This window comes from Lactuca virosa, chromosome 4, assembly GCF_052849685.1.
Source record: "Lactuca virosa cultivar CGN04683 chromosome 4, Lactuca_virosa_CGN04683_v6, whole genome shotgun sequence".
Taxonomy (NCBI): Eukaryota; Viridiplantae; Streptophyta; class Magnoliopsida; order Asterales; family Asteraceae; genus Lactuca; species Lactuca virosa.
The window spans coordinates 264,237,544-264,248,846 of NC_136429.1; the positions used below are offsets into that span (position 1 = coordinate 264,237,544).

An 11,303-nucleotide genomic window follows, 5' to 3' on the forward strand; every position below is an offset into this window, starting at 1 on the left:
AGGGCTTTGCTGGAGCAGGAGTGTTTTTGATTGCAACATACACTGCCACAAGTTATGGATTGGGCTTGCGATGCTTGAAGTTCCCTTTTAACTTCCCATGGAAGTTCCTCTTTGTACTCCCAACTTGGTTGTTCTCTGTTGGTAGGGTCATGGTACCTTGACGGATACACTGTTCAGTCAGCTGATAGGCCAATTTCTTAGCACTATTGAAGGTGTAGGGTATGGATGCAATACCAAACCCTAAACCGGTGAAGCAAGTCGCCATATGTACCTTTCCACTTTTTGTCTTTCTGAGTCACCATTCATGGGAAAAGGTTTGCAAGGTCATTGAATCGGGAGGTGTAGGCATGCACCTCTGATCCTTTCACGGTTAGGTTCCAAAGCTCCTTCTCCAGAGCCTGGACTTCATGTCGGGAACATTACTCCTTGATCATTATCTGCTTCAGAGGTTCCCAACCCATGGAATAGGATTCATTTATTCCCATGGAATTAGCATAATTATTCCACCAAGTTAGAGCGGAATCCATCAGTGTACATGTAGCATATTTCACTCGGCAGTCCTCAATGCAAGCGCTGATGCGAAATACTGCCTCTATCTTTTCTATCCAGCGGGATAGAGCAACGACTCCTTCTGTGACGTAGAATGATGGGGGTTTGCAACCCATGAATTCCTTGTATGAACAATGCCTTAAATTGTTTTGGTTTACGATGAGAATCCCACCACCATTTCTACTGTTCCCGATATTATCATTCCGGGCAGCCTCATATGCAGTTAAGGCTGTAGCAATCCTTTATGCAAGCAGGGCTATATTAAGATTGGATCCATTTGAAATGGTGGTATCGGCGTTACCACTGGAGTTCTTCCAGAATTTGGAGTTTCTCCCGATGTTTGGGTTACTGCTGCTTCTCTTCTTTAAGAGACTCAGGGAGTTGGTAGCGAATGAATTCGTGGACTTTTTCGTGGGGCCATCGTCCTGATATGTTTAGACGTACATGTTAGGTTGTTTTATATTATATAGTCATAAACAAGTATGCATTTGATGTTAGTGTGTTGGTGTAATTTGTTCATGAAATCCTATAGATTTCCGAATGAGAGAGAGAGAACTAAAATCCTACTGATTTCAAATGATAGAGAGAGAATTGAAATCCTTCCAATCTTTCTCTAATTGGTTTCTTATCTTCTATCGTTCCTTTATCTTCTTCAGATTCCTCCCCTTTAGTAGGTTCTCTAGTTGGTTTGTCCCCGGAAGTATCCTTGTCATCGTTGGAAGATAGGGAAGAGGGAAGTTTGGAGACTACTGAACGATCGACTAGGAACTATGGGTTTCTCTGTGTAACGCCAATAGATTCGGGCTAGTCAATTTAGAGACAATGAGCGTTAAAAATGACTTTTTGATAGAAGATTATTTACAATAAATAATCTTAACCAAAATATAGTATATGTCACAATGGTTCCGTAGATATAAAGAACGCTGAAATCCGAGTTATAACGAAGACGTTAGGACCCGTCGAAGTTTTACGGCTACACTGGCACAACACCTCGTAATGTAAAAAGTAAATTTTTGATAAATTACTTATTAGCCTTGGAGATGTAAATGAAAGTCGTAGTATATTTTAAACCGAGAACGTGCATAAAAAGAACGTCCAAATCTGACTTCGTATGAGGAAATTATGATTTTTTAAGATTTAGCATAAGAGTGCACAGCCCGGAATTCGAATTTTAGATCGATCGATTTTTAGCCGACACAATCTAAACAAGAATCGAAGATCTCATTAATAAGAACTCAATGATATAAAGACAGACGAAAACGGACGTCGGATGACAAAGTTATGAATTTTTAACGGACATTATCTGTGTAAGCATGTTAAAATATAACTTTAAAATAAAGTCAAAATTAGCCGACGGAGTTTAAACGAAAGTTGTAGATTACTTCGCCAATTACGCGTGGATATAAAGAACGTCAAAGAGGGAGCTCGTATGTGAAACTTACGAAATTTAGATGTTTATGGGTTAGAACGCGATAGGACACATGTATGCCCCGCGCGGCTGGCATTTTGCCCCGCGCACTCGCATACGCGGTCCCAGCCTTCTCCACGTCTCCCCATCTGAAAATCGACACTTGCCCCCTCATACACGCAGTGTAGGCCTCGTACGCGCAGCGTACTCCGAGGTTACGCTCAGTGTAAACTGAGGAGTCCAGCCTATAAATAGATGTGAGGGCACCCTCATTTCTTCACACGTCAACCCTTCTATCTCTCTTTAAATGCTCCCAAACTCTCCTCCCCTTCCCTAGTACTTCAAAAGTGCTAGAGGAGAGTCCCGGAGCGCCAAAAGGCTCTGAGAAAAGAGCTTTCTGCTCAGAAGTTATGCCCGAGTAGAGCCCTGTTCCTAGCTAAACTCCATTGTAAGTGAGTTAGGCTTACCATTGTTTAGGTATAACTTATATTTAAGTTCATTATCGTTATTATGAACTTATAAGAAATATATTTGCTAAGTATAATTTATAAAAAGTTTTATTATAATACCTTTTAACTGCTCGTGGTACGGGGAATCTGGTTTGAAGGGCCGCATAGGGTTGTTGGATTTCAGAACAGCTTAAATGCCAAAATGGTCCTGCCCTCTGGCGTTTCATGTCTGGTCCCTGTCTGTACATAGTGGTTGCAAAGTATTGTTTAACACTTATGAAACAATATCGCTCGTAAATAGTCGCAATAAATATTAGACTAAAATCTAGTGGTAATAATACTAGGTTTCGTCAAAAGAAATTGAAATTGCTAGAAGCGAAGCGCTGCCCGAGTTTGGAGCCATCACTTTAACAAGTGAGTGCATAGTTCCTTTCATGAACATGATTTTAATACAAGTATTGATTAAAGCATTATATATATATATATATATGCCTGTATGTGAAATATTTGTTATTGCCTGAAATACGTGTTAAGAGCATATCTGATAATATATGATGATTTAGGAGACAAAACAAACCTAAATTAATTGAAATGGATATCGGGTAGTAATCGCTGGATTAGGTGTCTAAGCCCATAAATGTAATTGGTATGTACTTGATTTGATAGTAGCATGGTCCTTTTGGGTTGCATTCAGCCTAGCAACTTGACATGATGATTTTTGGAGAGAGAGGTTGAATTTATTATTTGGAATAATAAATTGATTTATTAATTTATTATGAAAATAATATATTAATTAGAAATCATGTTATTTAATTAGTATTTAATCAGAAATTAATTTGGAATTAATTTTGGAATTAAAGGAACTGATTAAAAGAACAGGGACTGTTTTGCAAATCATTGATAGTTGTGAAACTGGGCTGATGGACTCCTTAATTAGGAGTGGTCGAAACTCTATAAGGAGGCCCTAGAGATTTCGTCCAAGGCTTATTAGTGGGAGGTCCATAGGCTGCTTGAGCCTTAAGCACGAAATTAGGGTTTCCTCCAGAAACCCTAGCAGCCCTCAACTATATAAAGAACCCATGGCTTAGGATTTTCGCCCAATGCTTGCATCCAGAGAACCCTAGCAGAAATTCTAAGAGCTTCTTCCTCTCTCCTTCTCATCTTCTTGCTAGTGGTGTTTGTGAGCCATTTGAGGTGCAACATTTCAGGCACTAAGCTTTAAAGAGTCAAGGATCTACAAGGAGTTCTTGTTATTACTACATAACAAGCAATGTAATCATCTAAACCCTTTTGTTATATGATTTTCGAAATTATATTCTAGATCTAGGGTTTATTGCTTTGGTATTTAATTACATGTTCAACTAGTGAAAAACTTAGATCCAAAGCAATTAGGGTTGCATGATCACATAGGATGTAGTTATGCTCATAACCGATCAGTACCTACTTATGAGTATGGGTGAGATATACACGGAGGGTCAAACTTTAAGATTTGTCATTGATCCGAGAGCATGGAGTAGACATAGTCATTTGTCCTTAGTCCGAGAGTATGGAGAGGACATAGTTATTTGTCATTAATCCCGGAGCATGGATTATACATAGTCAATTGTCCCTAGTCCGAGAGTATGGAATGAGAATATTTATTGATCCGAGAGCATGGATTAGACATACCTGATCCGGGAGTATGGATTAGGTAAAGAGGTTAATTTTAGATCCGTGAGTATAGATCATGTCGTTGTGAGGATCGACAGGGTGGGGTAAAATTGCTTATATGAGGTGAAATTGTATATATTGTGAGTTCTAAGACACACACACACACACACACATATATATATATATATATATATATATATATATATATATATATATGATATAACATTGTGGGATTGAAATCCCTATGTACTCACCAGGTTTCCCACCCTGAACCACTCAGTTTATTTGTATCACAGCTATCGATACGAGGACATATTACACTGAGAGATTAAAGGAGATATAAATCATTAGTGCAAATGAATGTAAGGTCTATTTATGTTATTTTTCTGTATTGACAATGACATCCCAAAGTTTTAATATAAACAAAATACATTTCTTCGGAAATGCTTTGATAATATATTTTTCATGTTTTCTAGGAACAAATTCCACAACATATTTCTTTAAAATAGATACTCTGATTTTTAATAAGCATAAATAAATTTTTTAAAATGACCGTGAATTTGGGGATGTCACACTCTGTTACGAAGGTAGCGGAGCTATTGGTTCTTTGTTCTTCATCAAATTTTGGTAAATTAGGAAAATATGGGATAACAGGTTTTAAGTGTTTTTATGATTTTTTTAAATGTATGAGTTGTTTTAGAGTTGATATAAGGATTCTAAGGTACTAGGTATTTGTAGGGAATCTTGAGAACATTATTCAATCTTTAACACTACTACAAAAACAACCTTTTACGGCACAGAATGCGTGTCGTAAAACGCTCAGACGACACGCAAATGCGTGTCAAGGAAGGCCCTGTCATAACGAAAGACGACACACTTTTGCGCGTCGTCTATTTACGACACACATTTACGACGCGCATTTATGCATTTACGCCGCTCATTTACGATACACAATGCGTATCAAGGAAGGCCCTGTCATAAAGGGAGACAACACGCATTTGCGTGTCATAAACATACGATGCGTGTTTATGACACACAATGCATATCAAGGAAGCCCCTGTCATAAATGAAGATGACATGCATTTGCGTGTCATAACTTCAGCTGCTAGTGACGATACACATTTACGACGTGCATTTACGATATGCATTTACAACATGAATATACATAACAAAAAAACAAATATATACCTAAACATTCAATTCCATCTAAATGTCAAACAACTTACCTAACATTACATGTCAAACAAGTTACCAAAACATTCAATTTCATCTTCTAAAATACACAACCAAACTTCATAAAACAACAGTTATACACGCACCCACCCGCCAACCATAACAACTCTTATTTTCTTCTCATGTAAGGAAACACTTTAACGAATTTTAAGAAAATGGTAAAAAGTTACCCAACACAAAGATTCTAACAAGCAGCTTGATCATGCTCCAAAAACTTGTTGATAGGAAGGATGTCACTGCTTTGATAATAAAGAACCTATAATAAAGGTCAAGACAAGGGTATTTACGTCTTTTTCACCAACAAGAGAACAAGAACAAGCCATTAAATGGGGCCCACATATCTATTTCTAACCTGGTTGCCAAACATTGACATTTGACGTTTTTCTCCTCCGAATGACCTTACCTACATGCACCAAAAAATAATGATAATTTGAGATTGAGATTGAAGTTTACCTTTTTTTGGTCTTAATGATATATGACAATTATTAAATTTTATGGGTAAAATTGTAAAAAGAAATGAGTTGAGAACTCACAGTACGGATGGCAGAAAACGTTTCAGTGATACAATCGGCTATTGAAGCTTGAGTCAACCCATATGCTTTCAATACTTTCACAGTTGATCGTTTGTATACAGCTGGATACATACATATACACGTGTATATATTAGTCAACAAGTAAAAATATGAAGAAAGGTTAAAAACATTTTAATTTCTAAAAAATAAGGGTGGATTAGGGTTCTTACAACCTAAAATGATATCTTCATCACAATTCCATCATGAACAATAAAAAACCATAGAATTCTTATTGAAAGTTAGGTAAAATTCTTATTGAAAGTTTAGGTAAAGCATCTGTAACCCTATCTTTTCTTTCTCCAACTTCTGCCTCACTAGCCCCTCCAATCTGGATTATATTTTATTTTTAATCAATACAATTAAAAAAATTACCAAATGGTTTAAAATATATCTTACAGAACTTACAACTTAATTCCTCACATCTTTCTTCAATTTGCTTCTTATCACCACCACCATATAGAATGATTGTATCATCAAGAGAAACAATAACCTAGTACACACACAAAAATTAAATCCTAAATACAAGGTTTAGTAAAAAAATCACAATAATTAGTTTGGATTTTTTTGAGGTAGTTATTAGGGAAAATTTCATTTAGGTCCTTGTAAACTGTGAATATTACATCAATATCCTTATAAACTTTAATATTACGTCTATATCCCTCTAAAACTATAATTAAAAGAAGTTATGAAAAAGTGAATAGATGTTAAAGGAGCAAATCCGACCATGAAAAAGTGAAGACGAGGGAATGGGATGCAAGCTTTCGGAGGTCAGAGTTGAGTTGATCGGGAAACCTCAGACAACAGGTCACTCCAGACATTGTTGCAAAAATGAGATGGTTTAGATCACCAACTGTAACAAGAAGTGGATGTTATTAATGGGAAACATAAAGAGTGTTTTAGTTTGAATTTTGAAGAGACTTACAACTTGGGGTGGTGAGTTTGAGAGTTCTGAAGTAGATGTCATACAGATCCTCGTTATCAGATGCATAATTCTCACCACATGAATGTGTCCCCATGTAAAAATTTAGCAGGTGGCTCCGACCCTTTCGCCTCTTTTAACAACCAAAACAAATATACATATCATGTAAAAATATAAAAATGGACTTTATTTCGTTTGCTTGTTATAGAAACACAAGGGAATTGAAATAGAGAAGAGACCCTTAGAGTTTGACTTTGACTTGCTGCTGCTGTGGTTTGACACAGTTGACTTATCCTTCACTTGCTTCTTAGATGCCCTTGACACAACTTCAAAGATTGTTGGGAGATCATTTATCATGTTGAAAAGACGCTTCCTACATATTCCAATTTGGTGAATAATAAGAACCATTATACATTTAATGGAATCTTGAATCATGAAAAGTAATAAAAGAAAGAAATTTAAATACCATAATACCTATCAGCTTTATCAAATCCAATCTAGCCCCAAAATAGAAGTCAACAGAAAGAAGCCATGCATCACCATGAACAACAACTAAAGCTAGCCAGTCCTTTTCTGGCATTCCATCTCTAGCAAAGTTAATTCCAAGTGCAGGTTCCGGAAGCTCTGGTGGACAGATAGTGTGGCGTTGTAGGGTTCAACAACAGTGTCTGAGACCTTTGGAGATGGAAAGACTGAGAAGGTCATCATCATCCAGTCAGGATACTCTTCTCTGATCTTTGAAATCAGAAGAGTACCCATACCAGACCCTCTTCCGCCTCCTTGAGAATGGCACACCTGGAAACCTGTAAATAAAATGTCAGCACCACCACCAGATCAGGAGGAGGATTTATCAGCACCACCAATAGCCATCACATTGCTCATCTGCACCAGAACCAACCAATAGGATCCTTGAATCAGACTTATATTTAACCTTTGAATTATTATTTCAATTTATTTCTTCACTCACACACCCATCACCACCAGTTGCCAACCACAAGCCAATCCTAATATTAAGATCCCGTAACACCAAAAATAACATGAAACCTTACAATAAAATTAAACTTTAAAAAAATGTGCAATTAACAAATCTATGTACCATTCACAAACAGATACTGAATTTTCATGTAGAAAAAAAAAACATTTTCAAACTATGAGAGATACCCATGTGATCTAAATACCTTCTGAACTCTGTGATCATTTAAGAAAGCTATCTCTATCTCACTGCACATTGATTCATAAAGAAAGTGGAAGGGTGCTAATATAAAGGAATTTACCTGAAGTGGAAGGGTGCACCCACTGCATGATTACAACAATGTTATTGTTACCAATTAAATTCATCAACACTTGATGTATAAAGGCTTCTAGGAGTTAGTGATCAGGATGTGTTACCTGCATGCTAAGCAATTCTTGAGTGATATTTTTACTGGACCTGTTTGAAGAGTTTCTTTAGCAGGTGTTGTTTTTACCAGCTTCTATTCAAGAAAAATCACTTGATGAATAACAATAGTCATGTGTGTATGTATTTAAAGAATAAATAAGTGACAAGACACGTTTTGTCTCCATGGTCAATTTCGACAATTTTGCATCTATCTCTACTAGATTCCATCTGCATTCAAAAGTTGTTTGTATTATGAAAGAACTACAAGAAATTCAAAGTCAGAGGGTAATAGAAAAAAGTCAAAACGCCAATTACCTTCTCAAAGGGGCGATTTTTCTCAGCTCTTTCACACCCGCCATAACAGAGATTCTATCAGGAGGTAATTCACCATCAAAACTTACATTCAACAAATCGATTTCAACTGCCAAAACATGTATGATAAGATATTAAGAACGGTGCATAAAAAATAAAAAGAAAATCCCTAAACCAGTTCTTATTATACTGAACATAAAGCTAATCACACTTACATTTTTGAATCTAGGTACTAACATAAAGCTAATCATACACATTGTTGTTGAATCATTTAAAAGATTCAGTGACAAATATATTCACTAACATACAAAAGTTTAAGTCTATCATTAACCTTCCATTTACAGCCAATTACAAGATGAAAAGAGGAGACTAACTAATAGAAGAGATAAAAGAAACTCATTACCATTTGTGGACTCATTGCATGAGAAAATACAACGTACAACTCTATAATGCAGGAGGGAGACCCGAGATATGTCATGTGTAATTTTGACTACTAGTAAACTATTTTTCTTGCTCTCTGTTTGAAGTATGATAAATAAAAACCCTAGGTTCGCTCACAATTTGTCTCAGAGAACTGTAGTGAACTATCGATCTAAACCAAAATAGAACAAAATGTTGCTTTATTTTTGACTAATAACTATAGATGAACATGAAATCGAAAGAAAAAGAAAACCTAGATCATCAATAAGAATGGAAGATTGACCTGACCAATTCGATACCAGAGATGTGAATCAAAAGAAGCAGCTATGAGGATGACTTGAGGGAACTTTGTACAGGCGGTGATCGTTCCATTAAATCTCACACCCTTTCTGTGTCTAGAAATGTCGTGCAATGCCTCCGACCACCACTCGTAAGTGGAGATCCCAAGGCGAGGAATCCCCGACGCTCTGTGAACCAACTACAAAACTTTCTCGTCTAAAGTAAGTCGTGAAACGACGTCGTGAGCGCGGGTTGGAATCGGTAATTTGACGTTGTAGAAGGGATATAGCGGTGTAGGTGCTGAAGGGTCGCATGAAAATGGAGGTTGGGGCGACTCCGCCAAGACGATGATCGTTATCATCGTCGTCGGGAGGCATTTGATCACGAAAGCAAGAGCAATTCTGCTATGAGGACGAATGCCCTAGGGCTTTTTCTTGCTAATTGGAAGAGGCGGGGGTTTTAATTTTTGGGATCCAATAGCCGGGTGAAATCCCGCCTTAAAACACGTGTTTCATTAAAAAATTATAAAGCGACATACTTAGATGACACACATTTTATGAAAGGCGCCCTCCACATTTCCTTTTTTTCTTTCTTTTCTGACACTAATTTTAGGGCACGTACAAATGCGTGTCCTTTATCCTTCAAATTTTACAAAACTGACATTATTTTTTAGGGCACGCACAAATGCGTGTCCTCTATCGGCACGTGTCATTGTTTGCGCGCCATTAAAGGTCTGTTTTCTAGTAGTGTAAAACTTTCAATCATTGTAGTTTTTCAAACTCCTTGCTCAAGGTTGGTTGTGCACCAGCCCGACCATATATAACATAGGCGCGCGTTCTAGGTTTATTTGTGGTATGGCTTATGTACGATACTATCCTTAGTCGAGGCGTTTGACCTAAAGGGTTGAGTTGGTAGTTTTAGTTGAAGGGATGTTTAAAATTTTATTAAGTGTTCTCATCGTGGGTCAGAGTATAACTCTTATATATTATTGTTTGTGAGGTTTGTAGTATTAATGGTTTTTTTTGTACACCAAGATTATCAAGTTTGGATGAGGGCCAGACAGGAAGCACCAGAAGGCAATATCATTTTAGCAATTAAGCTGTTCTGAAATCCAGCAACCCAAGCGGCCATTCAAACTAGTTACATCTCCCATAAGTAGTCGAGTAGTAGGGTAATTAATAATAATACTTTTATTATGAGCTTGTTGCTATAGTTGTATTCCTCTTTCGAGGATATGAGTTCTCTATAGCCAATTTAGCTCCGATACGAATATGTCACACCCCCGGCTGAGGCGAAGGAACATGTCAGGCTGTGTGACTTAGTTGATGGATCATAGGTAAACTGAATATATAGCACAAGTACAACAATAAACAAAACATCATTTGTATTACATCTTGATTTTTGAATACATGGTTCTTACAGATAACAATATGGTACATGAATTGCCTTAAACAGGTAGGCAGACATAACAAAAACTAGTAAACTAGATTGCCTGAAATCCATGACTATCCATCATCTGAATGGTAGATTATTGATTCCCTGAGAATACATGTAGTTTTGAGGGTCAACACAAGGTTGGTGAGAGTTACATGTTTTCTGCTAACAATAGTAATGATACTTTTAAAAAGTCAAAAAGTATTTCCATTATAAGTATAACCATACTTAAAATTGTGTTTGTAAAGAATCTTCGAATAAACTTTGAGAACAAAAAGGTATCTTTGCATAAGTAAATCCATACTTAAAATAGTTTTTAAAGAAACCAAGCCTATGGTTTGTAGTGTGTGTGTGTGTGAGAGAGAGAGAGAGAGAAAGAGAAAGAGATTCTGGTTAATGTTTATAGTGAGTCCTATAACCGAGCTATGTGACTGAATGTACCCCCCTACAACACATAATTATACTTCGTAGTAACAATAGTAGATACTTATCACCCGCTTCGATTGATCGTTCGAGGTTGTAGCTAGCAACCACAAGTGGGGATGTCAACCCCGTATAGATCTATACATATGTATCTGTTGGAACTTGAAAGTGAACCTCTAGCAATCATAAGTACATATTCCGAAGTGTGTTGGTTCCGAAAGGAAAAGTAATACGGAACCTGTCCGGAGCTGAAGAAAAGAAGAGGAGGAGTATTTTG

At 36.9% G+C, this 11,303-nt stretch overlaps 1 protein-coding gene across 3 annotated transcripts; it reads right to left on the reverse strand.

Moving 5' to 3' along the window:
- Positions 1-5,267: 5,267 nt before the first annotated feature.
- Positions 5,268-8,580, reverse strand: LOC145168822 (ABC transporter B family member 28-like). Of its 3 annotated transcripts, none has more exons than XR_013742125.1 (12): positions 8,474-8,580; positions 8,170-8,386; positions 8,055-8,076; positions 7,255-7,662; positions 7,020-7,153; positions 6,784-6,913; positions 6,585-6,711; positions 6,267-6,351; positions 6,035-6,189; positions 5,823-5,923; positions 5,642-5,692; positions 5,268-5,545 (listed from the first exon to the last, which is right to left on the reverse strand). XR_013742125.1 is itself a non-coding variant. In XM_079087500.1 (3 exons), exons 1-3 carry the CDS (start codon positions 5,931-5,933, stop codon positions 5,474-5,476), a joined length of 234 nt encoding a protein of 77 aa, XP_078943626.1. In that variant the 5' UTR covers positions 5,934-6,023; the 3' UTR covers positions 5,268-5,473. The 3 variants fall into 3 exon arrangements, 1 of the variants encoding a protein (XP_078943626.1); XR_013742124.1 differs by having other exon boundaries at positions 6,032-6,189; XM_079087500.1 differs by lacking the exons at positions 6,035-6,189; positions 6,267-6,351; positions 6,585-6,711; ... (4 more) ...; positions 8,170-8,386; positions 8,474-8,580 and having other exon boundaries at positions 5,823-6,023.
- Between the last annotated feature and the right edge of the window lie 2,723 nt (positions 8,581-11,303).

Bases quoted from the DNA above. Each gene is read 5' to 3' on its own strand.
- LOC145168822 (XM_079087500.1), bottom strand. From the start codon at position 5,933: ATGTATCCAGCTGTATACAAACGATCAACTGTGAAAGTATTGAAAGCA. The intron at 5,693-5,822 runs GTGAGTTCTCAA...TGGTGCATGTAG, and splicing joins CGTTTTCTGCCATCCGTACT to GTAAGGTCATTCGGAGGAGA. The intron at 5,546-5,641 runs GTTAGAAATAGA...CCTTTATTATAG, and splicing joins TGTCAATGTTTGGCAACCAG to GTTCTTTATTATCAAAGCAG.